The following is a 21,073-nucleotide window of genomic DNA, read 5'->3' on the forward strand; positions in this document are numbered from 1 at the left end:
GATCAGACTTCTTTGTGAGCTGAGCAGATTTTGGCCGCCTTTGATCATTACATGAATGAGCATGTGTCTGTGAATATATATTTCTATAACTCTTCTAAGAATATGACCTAGGTTGATCTTGTGGCTAGAATATAGAGCTCAAATTTGGCAGATCTTGATTCCATCCCTTGTTCTGCTACAGATTAATTCAGTGGTAGTAAAAATCTTAATTTATTTTACCCTCAAGTAATTTCTGTAGAAAACATTTAACCAAATGTAACCTGAGCCATCTGAGCAGATAGAGTTCCATAATATAAACAACTTCGCAAAATGTTTTACTTCTTTTGACTGAATGACAGACTGATCTTGAACTACATACAAGATATGATAAACACGACAAACAAAATGTAGAAACTTTCTGTATATTGAGAGACAACCACATGCCACAGCTTAATAGGAAAATATGGGATTTCTGGAAGCTGCAGCTCTAAAAACTGGCTCTAATTCATAATGAAAGGTCACAACTATAGCCCAACTTTACCAAGCAAGCACAGCATTTTGTGGAGCCACTTACAGATCTATAGCTATGGTAGGCCTTGCAATTTCACAATCTGCCAATATACATAAAACTGAAAATCAGTCACACTTCTTTTGCTAGTCTGAAGTATATCTTAAAGACAATACTTCCTGGTCAATGACATTTGAGAAGTATTCAAGAGACTGGGAGAATTCGTATATATCACTATTGGTAAACACAATATATGTACGTTAATTTGGTGTATTTTGCACATTATTTCTTCTCATATAGAATGATTAAGCTACAATCCCACCAAAAGCACAAAAAATAAGAGTCAAGAGAACTTGTGTGACTTTACAACCTGACGTGGGTTCCTTTGAAAATGCTACCCAACTCTTTGGAACTATTATCAGAATGTTATTTACAATGTCCCTTATGAGATCTACATAATCTCAAGGTTTATCTTAGACCTGAATCAACAGGTTTTCTTCTCTATTACATCAGAATTAGAACACAGTCTATGGGAGATTAAATACTCTCATTTGTGTGTATATGCTAACTACTTTAAAGTGAGCTATAGATAAAGTGCAGTTCGATCTGAAAACGTTCTGCTATTAGAATTGTATTGTACGGGTTCCGCAGCTATTTTGTCTCGCTGATTTACATATCACATTTGCTCTACCCGAAAAAAAACTGAAATTCTTTTTTTAAACTACCAGCCCAACACATTAGCCTTGGTCTCGGATAGTCACACTCAGTTCTTATCATCTCACACACAAAACTTAATAAAAAGTACCCCAGCAACATCTCTGCAATGCCACTCTCTGTAGGTCATGCCCTCACAATGACTCTTGTGTAAGCCTATTAACTTTAAATGGTATGCGAAGATGTCACTGGCAACTTAATCTGAAGACAGCAGGATTGTAAGACACTTCATTATCTGCACATTATAGGTGGGACTGATAGCATCACCTATTATTAAAATTGCCTAACACTTTCCATTTTGGTTTGCAGTTGCTTATAACTATGCCAGGCTTGAGCTATTTGGGTTAAAGTTTTCCATGCGGGCATCTGCCTCAAGCTAAATATTTCTGGAAAAATTCAGCCAAAACGGTTCAGCCATTTCTTAGAACACTGTTAGGAAAACAGACATTGCAAAGAACAGGTCTCAAGAATTTTTCAACATGACTGAGACAAAGTTCTAGCATGCTTTGTAGCTGGGGCTTCAGATTTGTCAGAATGGCCTTTGTGTAAGGGATGTGCCTTTTGCTGTTCCTGTGAAAATCTGCAAAAAATAATAAGCCTTTGAAAAATCTTAGGTCATCTCAGTAGCAGCTTTTTAGAGTTTGTCACCTAAAATTTCCAAAGATTCCATACTTACTGAGCATGCTCAAGTCTCTCCCAGGTCTTATGGCAAAACCAAACTGCATATGCACCATCCCCACAAAGCAACTGAGCATGCGTAATCTCCTCACAGCTCCCAAGTGTGACCGGACTGCATACACACTATCCTCAAAAAACAAGTGCATATGCCCCCTCCAGCCCCGGGATACAGGACTGAAGCCAAACCTTCCATAAATGCTGCTCCAAGCCAGAATGGAGCCAGGCAGCTGACAACAGGGAGTCTGTCTCTCCTGAGCTTTCAATGACCACTTAAAGGCTCCCAGGCAGTGCACAGGAGGAAACTGTCGGACTTAAAAGCTGAGAAGAGAAGAGTTAGACCAAGAAGAAGGAAAGGACTAGACTGGGAAAAGGAGCCTGGTGCGACTGAGTTGGGGAGTGGGGATGGAGAGAGAAAAACTCTGATGGAGTTGGGGGCAGGGCTGGTGGTGGCTGGGCAGAGAGACGGGGACTAGGTACCGTGGGGAAAGACTGGGAATGGGACAAGAAATCTGAGGTGTGGAAAGTGCGATAAGAAGCCAGGGTGGGGAAGAGAAGACTTGGGTAATGCAAAGTTGGAGGAGATGGGGGAGAAGAGGGTCACACTTTGTGAGGAACGGTCAGAAGACAGTAACCATTAGAGTCCGCTTGCCTCCAGAGCTTGGAATGGAAACCAAGATTGTGGAGTCTCACCAGTCCTCTGCTGTCAACAAATATCTGTGAAACCCACTGGCAACATTTGCCATCCCTCTCTAGTGCTGTTCCACATAAAAGAGGACAACCTACTGCTGCTGTCAGATACTCTGTCAGCTCAAGCGGCAGAGCTCTGTGTAATCCGTCTACAGGTTCCAACCCAGACGATGAACTATGCATGTGCTAGCATGACACTCCACATGATTAATTTTTTTTTAAAAAGCTAAGTAATTACACACACAAAACTAAAGAACATTAAGGTTCCAAATTCAAGCACTCAAAAACTAGGATATGCCAGAATTAAGGTGGCCTGTGCATCCTTAATTTGCCCCCCCTTGCACACACGCTGCATTATAAAGTCTTTAATTATATACCATTTTTTCCAAAGAATCCCCAAGGAATGAGACAGCCAATTGCAAGAGAAAGGAGGGTCTCATGGTGAAAAGCAGTTGAATGCCACACTGAAGAACTGGATTCTATCCCTGCCTCTGCCAGAGTTCCTGTGTGATGTTGCTCAAGTCACTTAAACCAAACTTTTCACATGCAGTCACTAATTGTGTGCACCTCATTTTCTGTGTGCCTGATTGAGATCCTGAGGTCTGAGTTGCACAAGTGCTGAGCATCTGGGATCAGATTTTTTAAAGGTATTTAGGTGCCTAACTCTTATGGATTTCACTGCGAGTCTGGCACCTACATATTTTTTTTTAATCTGTCCCTCACAGTTGCAACTGAAGTCAATGGGAATTGTTCTTTGACTATATAAAGTGTTATAGAATGCTAACTAAGCATTTTGAAAAATCCAGTCTTGGGGGGTCTCAAACTGAGCTCCCAAAAATCAGTGACAACTTTTAACCATAATCACTCCGTGCCTCAGATACCCATCTATATAATGTGGATAACAGCCTCTCCCCTTCTCACAGGTGTGCTGTGAAAATAAATTCATTAAAAATTGTGAAGCATGCAGATACTATAGTGATGAGTACCATAGGAAAGCCTGGGAGGAAATTAATAACTCTGTCTTCAGAGTAGGATCTGAATAAGTGTAAAATAAATAAGGCACAGGGTCACGCAATGAACAATGAGAAAAGAAGGTATTGAACAAGGTGCTCATTAAGTGTCATTTTGAGCACTGAAAATGAGGCGGGGTGCTGTGATCATGTAATTAAAGACTATATCATAATGCATACACACAACGGGGCCAAATTAAAGTTGCACAGACAACCTTCATTCTGGGTTTTCCTAGCTTTTGAGTACTTGGACTTTGCAACCTTAATAATGTTCTTTTAGTGCATTTTTTTGTGGTTTATTCTACATAAATATAATGAGAAATCTCTTCTCAGTGACATTTCCAATATATTATCGAGTCACAATCTAAACAGAAGGAACAGGCAGCATTTATATTTTTAGCCATTTTAAAAGTGTCTTATTTTATTACTCTTTTACAGTGCAGAAGACAATTGGATATCTTTTGAGTCAACGGGTTCATAAGTAAGTCTGCTGTACTATCTTAATGTACGTATAATTTTATAAAACTTTTAAATAGCCACCAAGATCTATATATTCAGTTAAAGTCAACAGCAATTGTAATATTTCAAATATCGTGTCAAGAATAAAAAGTTACTACTGAAGAATTATACCAGAGATGTAAAGTTTTACAGAATTGCAGTCATTACATTTTTCATTACCATTTGCCTCACCTCAGAGTGATTTAAACAACACAGTTTTAATCTACAAAATGAACATTTGTGCCCAGCAAACCCTTGGTATAATTGGGTACAATTCTGAAAGCCAGTACTCCAAAGACACTGCTTAGGAGACAAAACACCAGGTAGTGACAGAAACAAAGCTCAACTACTACTGAGCTTATTTATGTGACAAATATTGCACAAGTGGCTGCATTTGTATAATGCAAAGACACTGGGGCAAATTCATTTGGCTTGCTAACAAGTATATTAAAAAGAGTAAGAATTAACATTTAGCCTTACACTTTTATATAAAACATTTTCAATTTACCTTTTAAACATATTTTGAGAAAGTAACTCACATACTAACGTTCATACTCACAAAATAAAATCTTTACATCATCCTTGAGATTTCGAGCATGGCTATTTTGCAATGTACTTTAAAAGTTATTCTTACAGGTGGTGGTAATATTACACAAAAACCAACCCTAAAACACCTATTAAGTGAAGAAAATACTATCCTGAAAAAAGCTTCTTTGGGTCTATGTCACATTGATTTATAACAGTTATTTCTAAGACAGACAAAAACACACAGATGCAAACAATTACTCTATTTTTGTAGGCAACAAGTGAGGTGGGTGGTAACTGAGAAATTTTGAAAAATCCTGTCACAATATTCCGTTTTTTTCTTAAGTAACCCTCATCACACAACAAACGCTCGCCACATCAGAGACTTTCCAGGGCCTGAAGGGCCGCTTTGATTCCAGACCGCTGCAGGCATTAGTGGGGACGTAATTAGGGTAAAAAGTTCAACCACAATTCCATGTCTAGAGTGCTGCCAGAAATAAATTTCCTCTTATTCACTGGTTTCTACTGTACCCTCCCTGAGAACCATATTGAAAACACATTTATCTTTGTAGAGTTTGTTCCTCTTCTAATTAATAGTATAGCATTTACACTATTTAATAATTTAAAGCGGAATTTAAAGTGATTCTAGAACCAGCAACTTTGCCTGTAATGGCGCTCTGTAGTATCTTTTCCCTGTACTGCTTCTTTTGACAAGTGACTCAGGTAAGGTATGCACTACAGCTGTTTGTATTTGGCTATGCATTGAACATGAGACTACATCTCCCCTTCCCATAACACATTTGGAGGCAGCCAATAACCAGCACTAGGATGAAACTATGCTCCAATTTGGAAAGCTTCTCTACCCGTTTCTCCCTCCCCTGACCAAAAAAAAAAAAAAAAAAAAACTTAGAAAAGTTTAGCTAATTTACAGTTCCATAAATCAGACCTTTCAAAGCTCTGAAATACTCAGGGTTCTTATTTATTGGCCAACATTTAACCCCAAAATTTTCATTCGCTTCCTTCCAGATCTGACCTCGGATTATCATTATAATATACTTTAATCTAACCGTTATTCCTTATTATAGATCAAGTCAATTCTACCAGATTGAACCAGCCTCCAACGTTGATTTTAGCATGTCAGTGCCTCAGATCCTTCTGACCCACACAATCAACGTACCAGATATTCCACTAAAGATGTTCTCTCTTGATGTGTCAATTTATAAGAGATTTTTCAAAACTGTATGTTCACTTTTCCGATCATTAAAGGGATGTTATTTATCACAACTACTAAGGAAGGGAATTAAATGTAATTATAAAAATAAATTAAAAGGATACAAATCCAGCCTTAAAAAACCTTTTTTTTTTTAAAACTAAATAAAGAAGGGTTGCTATCTTTACATACATAATGTACATGGTATAAGAGTACATAACGTAACAACGAAATGCAACATCACTTTTGGTAGCCTAAATTACTATATTCATGGGTTTTGTCTTTCTCAGGTTTATAAAAACTGCCACAAGAGAGCTGTAAAGATTAAAAAGTGCACTTCCTACAATAACCAGTGATGACAACAACATTTTCATCTGCTAGGACTGGAAGAGAGCTCTGCAGGTCAGATGATAACACAAAGAACGTTGCAATGGACAAAGCATCATCAGTTTCTCACAGTACCGAATGAATCCCTTTGGAATAAATTTCCTCAAAGTGATGATAGTGTATAAACAGGAGGATTCTACTTCTACCTGCAAGAGGTCATTGTACATTTCAGATTTTAGGAAGGAAAAAAAAAAAAAAGCTATATCACCTCTAGGGGGAAAAAATGTTAAAAAGGACATAAAGGTTGGCAGAGAGGTCTAATAGTTGCTCTATGAACTGTAGGATCCTGGCCTTATAACTAAAATCCTCATGGCTGGAAACATTATAGCGGTAATATGCTCTGCTCGTGAGAGGAGGTGACACACAATCCAGAAATTCCCCCCCCCCCCCCCCAGGCCAGTGTCCAAAGCAGAGGGGTTTAGAGAGACTGTGGACTTTCTTGTACTCATAAGAAAATTCACTACATCAAAGAAAACCACAAAATCCCATATTTCTCACCATTAGAGCTGCTCAGGCAGGACATTACAATCAAATTGAGACATTTTGTCAAAAATATGCTGTTTCGTCACAGCCAAAATGTTTCAATTAGATGACATTTTTAATCAAGAAGGTTTTTGCAGTCCAGGGCTCTCTGGTCGCCTCTGAGCAGAAGGAGGTAGGCAGGGAGAAGGAGCTGAATCAAAAACCTGCGCTTTCTGATTTGAAAACAGCAGTTTCAACAATTTTGTTTTGCAAAAAACATTTAAAAGGTTCCGTTTTCACTCCAAATTTTTGAAACCTCAGAAAGTTGTCACAAAATGGAATTGCCATCCTCCAGACAGCTCTACTCATCATACCTAAAACCACATAAGACTTAGTGAATTGAGTGGAAGCTATGGGTTGGGCTGAATTTCACTGTCTGTTTTTTGGACTTGTTACAAGGCTCCAAATGAAGCAAACATGTAACCTCCAAGTATTTACTGTCTTGAAAGGGAGCAGGTTTTAATTTAAAGCTTTTTTAACCACCCTGTGGCTGTGAAAAGCAAGGGTGGTGACAAGAAAGAATTTACAGAACTTTGAGAATCACACAAAGTCTCATGAAAACAAAGGACTGTTAATATTTTACAAACTTTATGAAATCTACTTGATGGTGTCCAATAAAATAAAAAAATCATAACCATCTGTCCAATTCATTTTTTTATTTGATGGGTCACTTTAAATTTAAAAAAGGTAAAAATATGCTATACTTTATCTTCTTAATGAATGGATACACCCTTCACACATCCAGCCCTATGATTCAATCCCTGGCATAACCTAATGGCTCCGAGGCATAACCACTGCATTTGCACTGGCATTCCAGTTAAAATGTATCAGAGAGCAGTGAGAGAACTGTGAACAAGAACTTCATTCATCATAGCTAATTTTCTTCTCCTGGGTGATCCTTCAAGAAAGCTATGCTGTTTGTCATTTCTAAATCATTTCACAGCTAGCTAGTTTTAAAAGTTACAAACCACAGGTTTTGAGAACTGGACACTGATTCTAGCATCAACCAGAAGAAAAACATGTTGCCAGATAAATGTTGGGTTCATATTAATTATTAAAAAAAATAAAAACATCTTTAAATAATATTAATGTAGCATGGTATTAAAGCTTAGTTTTAACAACATTATTTTTATATTTTTCCTGGTAAAACAGCTTTTTCTGATGAACATTAACCCTTCCCTAAACATATTCTTCAGTAAAACCAGTATTAACCCATTAGTAGATTTCAAGCCACAGTAACTACATAAACTATTTCCTGAAAAGCTGCTTGCACTAATTGTTTAGTCTTGTAAACAGATTTCTCAATACAGAAAAATGTTAATTACATTAGCTAAGTCATATATTTTCCATCTCCTCCTTCTCCAACTCAAAGCCTTGCACATTATTTCAATGCCACATCCTATGCTTCTTGCTTCTCATGCACTTAAGTGACCTCAATTTCATTCTTCAAATCACTCCAGATTCAGAAATTATTTGGAGAGATTCTTTGGCCTACGTTATATAGGAGGTCAGACTAGTTAATCATAAAGGTACCTTTGGGCTTTAAAATTATGAATATTGAAGCAATAATTGTGAAATCTTCTGCTGCTGATCTAACCAGCTCCGCCTGTACCTCCATCTGGTGTAGCGTGTGTAGACTGTAAACTACTGAAGGAAGCAACTCTCTCTCTGCACTTTTATAAAGAGCCACATACGCTTGGGCTAAATGCAGCAACGTGCTGAGCACCTCTTACGAGGAGCTTTAGAACTTCGTTGTGGTAGAACTTAAAGTTCTTTGGGAAAACTATTTCTGTCTGCTGTGGAGTAAGTCGCTGTCTGATGATAAACACCACTGTTGGGGCAAACCGTTTACAGGGTTTTCACCAATATTTGCTTGTGGATACATTGTTACAGTGAAGGCTAAATTCTCCTCTCTGATATACAGATGCAACTCTATTGACAATCCTCTATCTAGGTGGGCATGTAATTAACTACAACAATTATTGCCCTAGCTAGCATATGATACCCTCTGACCACCTACTAAAAGGACCACTGAAAACAAACAAACCTTTTCATTTTTTTCAACAGTTCTAGAAGTGGGTAGAAGATCTGGCAGCTAGGAGGGTTGGGCATTGTAGTGGTGTGGCCACTATTGCCTCTCAAGCACCTCTTTGCGGACAGAGATCACTCTACCACACTCTACCTCTCATCTCTTCAGAGGCCTTTCAAGAGCTCAGCTCACAGAGTAATTCAAACACCCCCAGAAAGGATCCCATTTATTTAGTCCTCAGGTGCACACTAGCCCTCCAAGCCCCAACCCTAGCTCAGTGTGTCTCCCCTCCCAGTAATCCAATATAAAGTTTTGGAAAACAAGAAGACACAAACTCATTCAGTCTTCACCCCAGTTTCAGCTGCACACAGCCCCCTCCTCCCTGAGCCTTGATCAATCTCTTTCCTGCTTTTTGTATAGGGGGTCTTCCAGCCCTCCCTGAGGGGGACAGTTTTCTCCTTGCACATTTTCCCTGTTGACTCAGGGACCTTCTTGTTCCCTATAGCAAGTCTACAGACCTAACTACAGTTTCCTGGGCTTCCCCTCCTGCTCTTTTTATCCTGGGATCACCCAATTCAGCCCAGGTGTGGCTCATCCTGTAATCAGGGCTGACTTAGCCCCAGCCTCTCCAGCCCATAGGGCAATCCACCCCATTATAGGCAGCTTGTCATTTGAGGACAGCAAATTAATTAATGCTTGAAATACCAAACTTTTTGTTATTTGTGAAAGGTGCAATAGCAAGAAGGTGTCTGTTTAAAGCATGCTGTTTATAAGCAAGGAGTTATGCTGACAAATAAGGCAGAACAAGAACACACACACACACTTTCTTGCCAAAGTGGCCACTGCTTTGACTAGCCTCATCTCATTATTATGTTCCAGGTGAAGCACAGACTTGTGCTACTGAACTGTAATTTGAGAAGTTCAGTTTTGGTTTGACTTATACACACAGTGAATATCAGACAACCAACCAAACTGCTCACTATACCTTACTTAGAGCTGTGCCTTACTTCTCTATAAGTGCAAGGAAAATCAACCAGACAGAAGTTTGTTTTTAAATTAGTTCCTATCATTGAACTGCTCAATTTCCCCTCAAAAACACAGAAGTAACAAATTTAGCACTGGAAGGTAAAATTAAGTACTTACACACCTTCATAAATGCTGTACATTCAAAATCAAGCCCAATATGTTTTAACAAATCTCTATATTTGCAGAGATACACATTCTATAGATCCAGCAGCATTTTCTTGTTACAGATTACAGGGCCACTTATATCAGCACTCAAATGAATACAGGATTTCAAAACCTGCTAGATGCAAGCAAATACACACAAGCACACTGTCAGTTAACACAATGGGCAAAAATCAGCTGGCCTTTATATGAGCTAAGCTTCCCCCCCGCATTACATATTAATGCCATTCTTCTCCATAGAATTACTGTTTGGGGGGAAAACATTAATGTGTGTGGGGCGGGGGGGAGTTAATGCATTCATTTAACAGATCTCTAATTTTGATTTTTTTACCACTTAAAATTTATCAATACTTTCTTTTTGGTGTAACAACTTTATTGTCCCTCCTATAACCAGAAACATAGTGAGCATGCCTATGCGAAATTCCACAAAGACAGAATTTACGCAGATGTTCTTTCCTTTTCGGTTTTCCTTTAATTTGCAAATCTTGTAATCTAAGACTGAAGTTGACTGAACCAACATCTAAACCAGCATTGCAGTATCAGCCAAAAAACACAATCTGTTTCCCATTTATGTGTCAAGACTGCATCCTTTTTGGTGGTTGAAAAAAACAGTTATTTTGAAATGATTATACAGTGAAACTGTGCAAGCCTTTAGTAATTTTATGAACCAAGCTCGAGATGGAAAATCTGACTTAAAAAAATAAAAATGGGTTTCTAGAAAACTAGTTCGGAACCCAAGCTGTAGGCAAAGACTGAATTTAGAACATGTAGCTTCATCTCTAGTTAAATAATTATTTAGGGACGCTGTAGAGCTGGCACTGTGCAAAAGTTTTGTAATGAACTTATTTTCAACAGTGCAGTTGATGTCACCTAAAACTGTGTGCCAAAAAGATATTTCCAACCAGCAAAATTAGTCTCCACTAAGTACAAAAGTAAATTAATCACTTCAGTTCAAAGAGACTCATTACAAAAAGATGTATTTTGTCTATTGGGCACTAGCCACCTTCTTCTCTTTTTTTTTTTTTTAAATCATTCCTGACGTTTTGCCCAATGCAATGTGAGCTTCCTTAGGGGATATAAACAAATTACCACTTTCCTATAAGAGCAGAGGGATCTATTCATCTAAAATAATCTGCCGGATTCTGTACTGTGAAAGGCCACAAATCTTGGCTGACCTATTTAAAAGAAATGTAGCTAGACCAAGAAAAGATGTAGCTAGACCAAGAAAAGCTTTTTTTTTTTTTTTTTTTTTTTTTTAAATATGGCGTGGGCCATCAGTGGGGAGATTTATTTCAATAAGCTTCTCCGCCCTATACTCTTGAACTCTCTGGCTAGTTTATTAGAGTCAAAACCTAGCCCCTTGTGGTCAGAGGGGATTCTTTTTAAACCTGAGGTAATTCAGATGGAGGCTAGCGTGGTCTGCTATATGACAACTATTCCTAATCCAGGTTTGCAAGACATCAGGTTTTTATATATAAATAAGTTTAAATTTATCGGTTTCCACAGATTGTGGTCATATTTTAAGCCTTTTCTTTAAAAAATTGAATAAAGAATTCTGCGGATGACCAGCTTTAAAGAAAGTATTGAATCGGAGTTAAAGACCCCACCATTATGAGGTAAATATCAAAGAATTTATAGTACATATGCAGTGGAGTCCAATGATATAGAAAGAGTTTCTTATATTAAACTGGATATGGGCACTGAAAGGAACATGGATGAGGTAGGAAGAGTGGTACTCTGTCACATTCAGAATTTCACAAAAACTTTAGAATAAAACCCTAAAAATACAAGAAATGGGTTTGACCAGAGTGTATCATTTCAGAGCCTTCATGTCAAACTCAGAAGTTAAACTTAACTCTCCCTCCAATGTGAATTCAGTAACTGTCCAAATGATTTGGAATAATCAAGAAAACAAACTCTGTCTACTCCAAACAGGAACAGACCTCTATATTGTTTTATAGGAGAGTTTCTGGAATCTTAAACTTTGAGATAAAATTAGTAAAGCAGGCTTGTAATCACATGACTCTCATTAAAGCTGCATGGTTAAAACAATAAGAAAATTTACACCCTACATCTCTAATTAGCTGTTTAGAATCTTAGTAGTTTAATAAAGCTTCCTAAATTAAAAGTACATTATATCAATGAAGTTAAGAACTGCCTTGATTACTTGTTAGGTCACATTACAGTAAATGTTCATTCAGTCCTCCATACTTTCCCACTGTTAACAAAACATCTACTTAAGCTCTAAAAGTTCTTGAGAAAAAGATTTAAATTTAATAAGACATTCTTGGATCAATGGACAATCTACAGTACAACTGAATATTAGGGGTTTCAGTGGAAAGTTGTGTGCATATATTAACATCTACCAAACAGACAATAGGAAGGACAATGAAAAGATGCCATGATTCAAAAATAAATCCACAGATGAATTTGACACTGATTTTATACATGATATCCATGTCTGTTTCATAATCAAGGAAACAAGTCCTGAAGGTGCACAGTATACGAGACATTTATTTTGTCAAGCAAAATCATGGTAGGATGAATTTCTTAATGGTATGGTAAAGGCATGGTGAAAACTGTTAATGTTTGGGTTTTTTTTAAATGCTAGTGATAGCTTTAAAGTGACTCAGTAGAACTTGAAGATTCTTCAGATTTCAAGAACAAAGAATGTCCTACATTAAAATACTATAAAAATACCAGCTCCTTCATTGTATTATATTTACTTTATAGCAAAAGGAGTACAGATGAATTTCCTGAAACTAACCACTAATGCAGATTAGAGGTTAGAAATCAGGAAATTCCAGCTCCTAACATGAATGTGTCAATATCTCACTGATATAATCCTAATAGATAAAGTGCTATAAAGTGCTATTATGAAATGACTGTGTCGATTTATGTATGATCTGCTTTCTATCAAAATTTTATTAGTTTAACAGTCTAGTGTCTCGGAAAAGTCTAAAACTTCTAAATGCTATTCTTATACATATTGGACTTTCAATTGATCAGACATCTTTTGTGCATTCAGCAGCATCTGCACAAGTTCCTGGAATCATGAGAGAATGTTATACTGTATATTACCATGTTTGTAAACACGATCTCTCACACACCACATAGGAATGTGTGCACACAGTTCTGATCATTTAAAAAAAAGTTTTCCCATGCTCAAAAGTTTCCATGATAACATGTGTAATAGCTTACACTAACCCCCCAAACTGTAATACAAGAGTAACATTCTGAGGTTTTATTGTGAGTCAAGTGTAAAATGTACTGGCTCTTTGCCTTACACCCACAAAATTAACAGCTTCAAGCTAGGTTTTACAAGAGCTATGAAAAATGAATGCCACATAAATTATCACTGAGAAAAAGACATCTTAACTAAGATACTTATGTTGGGAGACAGCAGGGGTCCAAGATCAATGTGTGATGTTACACACCATACAGTACTCCCCCCTCTGTGCTGAAAACCACTATACCAGACATTCACCTTTCCTAGACAAAGGGCACTTCCCTCATTGGGGGCTGGGAGCACAGTATTACAAAATACCCTATTTTGGAGGAGTCAAAACAGTCAAGGGAATGGTAGAATGTGCCAGGAAAGAAGCAAGGACAGAACGACGGAGGTCTGGGGAGCATCAGAGATAGGCAGGAAAGAAGCCAGAAGGTTTAAAGAACAGCAAGAAAAAAAGATAGGGGTTGGTCAAGGCTAAAGTAGCTACTTTTTTGTTGTTGTTGGTATGTTTACCCTATCTGTAACCATACTGCCGCAGACTGTGATTCAAAGTCAGGCTCTGTCAAAGCAGATGCTTGTTTACAAGTTCATTGTCCAGTACATTAACTTGGCAAAAACACAGTTAGCATTGCTAAAACACAGGCACTCCTAAGTACTAGGTATTGGATATTCAGATAAACACCCTCCCTGAAAATGGTACAGGGACACACTGATCCTTGGTAGGATAAAGTCAGGATAACAAATGAAGATGTTTTGTTCGAACCAGCAGGTACAAGGTGTAGGGCGGTTGGTAACCACATTGGAAGGGGTTTTTTTTGCTTGTATAAAACAGAAAATCACAGAAGGGGCATCTCTGTCTGGCCTAGGACGCAGCAGATAGTCCCACTGTTGTCTGAACTGGCTGATTGTAATGGGCATGCATGTGTTAGTGTACCTGTAGGACGTATGGGGCACTAGGGCCATGCTTCATTAACGATAAACCTGGCTGAGCACCTTCACCATTGAACCGAGTTTGTGGTCTTTCGGGGTAATATCACGGAGGTCTGCTGGATCAGCTACCGGCACAGAGCTAGAACAGCATATGAAGTGAGCACAGACGCACGCCATCAGACACCAGTCAATTTTATCCTTCTGTTTTCTGTTAAATGGGGATACAGTTTAACCCTTGTTTGTAAAGCACTTTGAGATGTATAGCTGAAAAATGCTGTGGCGCTGCTAACTATTATTGTCAATTCTCCTTCATGTTTCAACTAGGATACAGTAGTGGTCGTATGTTAGATCCTAAACAGTTCAAGCGTGCTGTTGCTGCGTGCTATCAGACTGCTCCCGTCACGCTAGAACGAGCCTAATTTCAGCAGCAGATGAGGGGGTGACAGTAGAGAGATACTAGCAAGTGCTAGCCTTTGGGATCCTTCAGGAAAAAAGAAAGATTCTTCTCCAGACACCTCACTGATCTACATTTAAACCAGATGTACTATCTGTCCAGAGGCAGATAGGTATTAAAAGTTACCGTAGGTGATGCAAAGCACAAAACCACAAATTAACAACAGACTTGAAGTCTTAACACTGAAATTCCTTCCCACCCCCACACCTCAGCTTCCATTAGACTTAAAGGTTTGACATCTTAAACTGATTTTCTTTTTGGTGTTTAGTGGTGATTACACTGCTTTTTTAAATAGAAGATCCACTTAATAAATTTTAAAAAAAAAGGCAAGCCAACCTTGGGTCACCTGAACAACAAACAATACCTTGCAAAAATCAGTGCTTCCTTCAAAAGGCAAAAAAGGGAGCCTGTGCAACAGTCCCCTTCTTTTAATCAGATTCTCACAATGTGGCCAGAGCTCCAGGCCTGGTTTAAAAGCTCAGGGTGTGTTTACAGATATTTAAATAATGGCTAGGTAGGCGCATACCTGATTTTGCTCCTTTTTTATATAATGAAGCATTTTCTCTAGAAAAATCAACAAAATAATTTTTTGAAGTCTTGAATTTTACTGGAGCCCATCAGCTATGAGAAAGTAGTGGCCTGCTTTACAGGCCTATTTTGTTAGCATCTCAGACATGTCTCACTCACTTCTGCAAGAATACCATCACGGAAAATAAGTTCTCTGAAGCATATTTTTCACACACAAATCAATGACCCGGATTAAGAGGGGAAATACTGCCAGATAACAAACAACTGTAATGTACTGTTTACAACTAAACAGTACATGCAGTCCTAGGCAGGAGAAGTAGTTAATAAGATTATAAACATTTTGACAGCACATAACACACGATAAACAGTTTAGCATAAAGGAAGAAGTTTAGCTATGCTTATTTCTGATCAGATTCTTAAATTTAAAGATAACATTCATATCCTTTGTTAATAAACTAACAGTACATAGTGAGCAACACTCTTAGGAATTGTTTTGGGTTTACTTGTTAACCTTCACCCATACCCAAAGTCATTAAAATTCCTAATTAAAAAGGTGTGGCACAGAATTAGTCTAATTATTGTAAGAAGATTTGCTTCAGCAATTTAGCCTTTGAATCTCTGTGCATAGGATTATCCTTGAGAAGCAGGTATTTTCCACTTGGTACGGGTATAAGCCAAAAGTGCTGTCTGAGTCAACACATCTAACACAGCCATCATAACATAGCAGAACAACCTCTTTGTATGAGGAAGACCCTCCAACTGACACTTAGAAAGCAACAAAACACATTTCAGGGAAGGGAGGTTGGCAAATGCTCATTACCGAGCAAGAGGAATACTCTATAGATTTTAAACAACACTGAAGTCTTTTTGAGTAGGTCCAGTGTACTATATAAGCCACAATGGACCCGGAAACAGAAGAAACAGACATATTAAAACTCCCTGCTGTCACCTAGGATTCTCTTGTTTATTTCAGCCTTCACTTCTTGGAATAGGTTCTTCTGTGTGCGCATAGGTATTAACCCATTTAGATGTAGGCCAGGGACTTCTTTAATAAGGGCCTCTAAAATTGCCTACCAACTGAGAGACCAGCACAACTCTCCCAGTCCTTGCCAAGATAGACGTGAGAAAAGAAATGCAAGTTTTGAGCTCAGATTCCTTGTATGCTATCCCCAGACTAAGACAAACCTGCCAACTCATTTTTCTAATTGAACAAAAAAATAAGCATTTTTTACAAAATTATTTTACAAACAAGCAATACATGGCCAATGTTTACATCAAAACACAATCAACAATACTGTTATACATAGAATATCACTCATTCCTCACAAACATCCTTTAATTATCTGAGGCACAGAGGCCTATTTTGACCACTCTTCTGTAATAACTTCATCCATTACCATCAGAAACAGTGAACATGAAAATGAGATTATGTTAAAAGAAAATAATCCCACACAATTTCAAAATACCTCCTCATTTATTTTATATTGGGTTTCATATCACAGGTCTTTCATCACAGAGGTTTGTTTTGTTTTTAAAGGCATGTGTCCCAAAAAAAAATCGGTGCTGGCAGGTTGAGACCTTACAGGGAGAACCTTTCCCAGCTTCGTAATGTAAAAAAACTCTGAATACAGAGCGGAAAAAGTTACAGAAAAATATTTGTTTATTGTTCTATAAAATAAATTGCTTTTTCAGTATACTAAAAGTTGAAAAGTTTCCTTACCCAGAAGATCCAATGCTTTTACACACACCAAGAAGAGGTCTCTTCTCAGAAAAATTATCACATTTCTGAGGGCCTGATTAGAAGAAAAACAGAAAAATAAAGCTCAATAAAAAGCATTCGTTATATTTTCACCATGCTGTCTTTATTCACTGCAAGAAGTTGATTAGACTTGAAAATATAATTACTATATCTTGTCAAATTTCAGAACACTTCTTTTTAAAAACCACAAATCATTAACCTGAAAAAAATTCTTCTACAGAAAAAGAAAACATTTTTAGAGCACCTTGCACAATCAAAGTATATCCAAAGGTTTTACAAAAGCAAAGGGCAAGATGTTGGAAGGCCAGTGGCTATACAGATAAAGAGCAGCAGCCACTACAAGCTCAGCAATAGGGATACATTTCACAACAAAGCCATGAACTCTAGAACAATAGCTCCCGTAAATATGGTGATAGGTGTAAATGAACAATAAAATTTCGCCAGGACACGTGGGTATTTGCTTACTCTTTTCAGAAACTGTTATTTCTTATTAAGGTCAAGTAATGCTAACTCCCATTTTTCTATTTTGTGAAGTTGTTCTAAAATATGAATGATGTTATTTTTGAAAGGCTTCACACATTTTTTCAATTTATTCCATTAAGGTCACACACAGTATAAGAGTAGTCCCTCTCTTTCTTTAGTGTGACGAGCTGGATCCTAGTGTTTGCCTAAAACATGGCCATGCCCATGCCCATCTTACATCTCTAAATTGGGCAAATTTTTCACAAGTGACATAGCAGCAAAAGTCCCATTTTCAAAAGTAATTTAGGAAAAGCAAGTCCCACTGACTTTCAGTATAACCTAGGCTCCGCGTCACTTTTGAAAAATGGGGCACAGGCATTTTCAAAAATTTTACCCTGTGTATAAGTAGGAATAAAGTCAAATAAAAACCATCTAATTTCTCGCCTTTGTGGAATTTTTTTTTCCCCCGGAGGGTACTACTGCTTTGCTGAATGTCAGGATGTTTGTTACTGAAATTAAACATACACACACCAAGCTGAGATGCCTCAGTGAGGTAAATTTCCAGGATTACAAAAAAGCTTTCTTCATTATAAAAATCAAACTCTTTGATCTACTCCAAGTATCGGTAACACATTCTGTTCAAACCTTAATTCACAATTAATTGTATGGCTGTACTCCTATGTGAATTCATCAGAAAGGTATAACAATTAACAATATACTTTTTCACTTCACAGTCTCTGTTAATTATTAATAGTATGGGTACATACAATTAATTTATAACATAAAACCGCTCAGCAATCTCATCTATACAAGACTAACTCTTCCCTCCTACGTGTTTGGAGTATTTATAATAGAAAAGGGTTCACATCAATAATTTCACCATCAACAACAGGTTTACGAGTTACTTAACAAAATCAAATGCATTTTCATTTTATTCTGCTCTTTCCGAGGTTTTTTATGGGTCACACCTGTACCTTATGTACTGATCTGTAAACTGATAAATGAAACATGTAAAGTCTTTTTAAAAACCTGGCAACCAATTTGTTTTTTTTCCCCCAATATATGGAACAGATGAACTCCATTTGTTTCTGTTTACCTAGCCAGGCTCAATAGAAATTACATTAAGGGAGAAACCCTGGCTCCATTGAAGCCAATGGGAGTTTTGCCACTGATTTTAGTGGGGCCAGGATTTAAACCATGCATACACACACACGAGACATCAGTTCACAAGTTTCTATTCAGTCCAACTCTAAGTTTGAGTATAAACTTTTTATTTTAATAAGGAGAATTACAGAGGAAAGAATTCCAGAACATACAAAAATGGATTATAGGGGAAAACATTTGCACAGAATCAAAAGGAATATCATCATCATCTGAAACGTATTTGGAATAATTGTACAGTGGGTGCTTTAACTTCTAATTTCAGACGTTTAAGACAAACTCAGGTTTCAAAAAATTTTCATTATCTACTTCAAATTTATACTTTTAGGATGTAACTATTAATACTCTAGAAAAATCATTAGTATAAGGACCTTGCAGTGCATGAAATCAGGTTAACAGCAGTCCTGTTCATGAGATTGCAAGCAGCAACATGTGTTGTTCTCCATGATGCTTAATGCATCAGCACCCCCCCGTCATTCTGGGGGGGAGGGGACGTTTAATCCTTCAAGTTATGGTGGATTAATTTTTTATATATAAAATTGTGTTTATTCACATGTGCAATATACTGATGCTATACACACCTGCTCCGCACAGTGTTTAACAGAATGTAGTCTGATGATTGAAATGAAAAACAGCTAGCCAAATCCATCGAATATAGAAAGTATTGCAATCCTGTTGCAAAGTCCTTTTCTTAAACTCCTTTTATTCTAAATCCTTTTAATTCTGTCATAACACTACAGCATTTATAAAAAGCTGAAAATCCTGATAAATCACGCAATTAAAGTAATGAAAACTGCCTTTCCTGCCAACAAGGCACCACCTTATCTGCAACTCCATTTAGCTAAATGATAAAAAAAATTCTGTCATCAGCATATTTGAAAATATGCAAAACAAATTCCTCTGTCTAGATGAAAATTAATATCAAGCAACTTCCGGATCTCCATGAAGTCAAAAAGTTTTCCACATACTAATATAGTTCACTTGTTCAGATGAGCTCATGTACTGTACTTCCAATGAGATGCAAGTCCTGCTGGCAGCTTAATAATGCTAATAATCACAAAATACACTTTTTCAAGAGATAAAACAGCATAACCCAAGGCCTGATTTTCAAAAGGAGCTCAGCACTATGGCTCCCATTAACTTTCAAGAGAGTTGAGTCTGCTCAGCACCTCAGAAAATTAGAACACTAGCATCTCCGAATGTTTTCTCTCAATAAAAACAGGGCAATGTACTTTTGCTGGGCACTCAGCAGTGATGGTGCTTGCCAAAAGTCACTTCATTATTTTCACTTACCTCGTTGATTTTTAAAGCATTTTACCGTACCTTGAGTAAGAAATGCACTATATAATGCCAAGTACTATTCTATTTAGCAATGGCAAGCATGCTTTGAAAATATACTATGTAGGTTCACTCTTATTTCTTCATTATCTGTTTGATGCCAGTTCTATTCAGGTCCTTATACTGCTGTCATCAGCATAGCATCCCAGAGCTTCCCTGAAATGCATTAAGCAGCTTGACAAGCATTTGTTACACATGGTTCTCGTTCTCCCTTTTTTTCTTCAAAGGAAAGAGGAGATGCTCGGTTTTTGTTTTGTCTTTATTTTATGTCTGCTGTGTTATCCACATTTATTATTGAAGGCAAGGTTTTAAAAGTGAGAAAGTTAGAAAGGAAAGCGGTGAGATTTGCAGTGGTTCTTAAAACCTGTGCGAGTTCACTCCCCAACCTTAGACCAGTCCCTGAGACTACTGTCTCCTGCAGAGACTAGCTTTACCCTCGCGGACAGCTCCATCTTGCCTGATGAGTATAGATGTTGACCGCAGCCCATGAGCTTCTGGTGATCTTTTAGGTATAGTGAGACCAGGACATTGAGCATCTTAAAAATAATGGGAGATCTTGAATTCGACTTGATATTCTATGGGAAGCCAGTAGGGAGAGGACAGGCCTGATGTGTTCAGAGTGCAAGCTCTTTGGGGAATGAATCAGACCTTTTAGTTCTGTGTTATACAGTGCCTAGCACAGCAGGGCCCTGATCCATGACTGGGGCTCCTAGGTGCTCTGGTAATACAAATACATATATAACGTGCTCGCACAGTAGCCCATGTTGCTGAGATATGTTCCTACATTCAGTACTAGCTAGAGTTTCCTGAATAACTGAAAAATCCGGAGTATCTTCCTTTATTTTAAAAAAAGTTCAACACAACACATTTTCCATACACAGAAACACTATTTCCTGGAAACTGGGTTTATTTAAACAGGGAACTTACATTTGGCTAATGAATAAAACAAAATATATGTTTGTATGTCTTATGCAGCATTGAGCACATGCATGTTAAACAATAATATTCACAAGTCAGTATAGTTCCCATCTTTCGAAATTTCTCCACTCACGAACTTTAATCAGCGTTCCTGTATGGAGAACATTCAATTTCAGCAAATATGAAGAACTGTAAAGGGCCAAAGAATGTACATCCAAGTGACCAAGGTCCACCTACTCTAGGATCCCAGCTTTTCAACCATCGTCTTTCTTGGGGAGAGGCCCCAAGGTTTTTCCAGGCTGCACGGTTCCCTGTCTACATTGTGGTGTCTCCAGCAAGCCAGACTGCCTAAACAA

General features: G+C 37.7%; 1 protein-coding gene across 12 annotated transcripts in view; it reads right to left on the reverse strand.

The window, feature by feature from the left end:
- Positions 1-21,073, reverse strand: part of BCAS3 (BCAS3 microtubule associated cell migration factor) — a 499,958-nt gene that overhangs the window by 442,840 nt on the left and 36,045 nt on the right. For all 12 annotated transcript variants that reach the window (XM_077836612.1, XM_077836609.1, XM_077836606.1 and 9 more), the window contains one exon: positions 16,800-16,872. In XM_077836612.1, coding sequence (XP_077692738.1) covers positions 16,800-16,872 — 73 coding nt within the window. The remainder of the gene's footprint in view (positions 1-16,799; positions 16,873-21,073) is intronic.

This window comes from Eretmochelys imbricata, chromosome 17, assembly GCF_965152235.1.
Source record: "Eretmochelys imbricata isolate rEreImb1 chromosome 17, rEreImb1.hap1, whole genome shotgun sequence".
NCBI lineage: Eukaryota > Metazoa > Chordata > Testudines > Cheloniidae > Eretmochelys > Eretmochelys imbricata.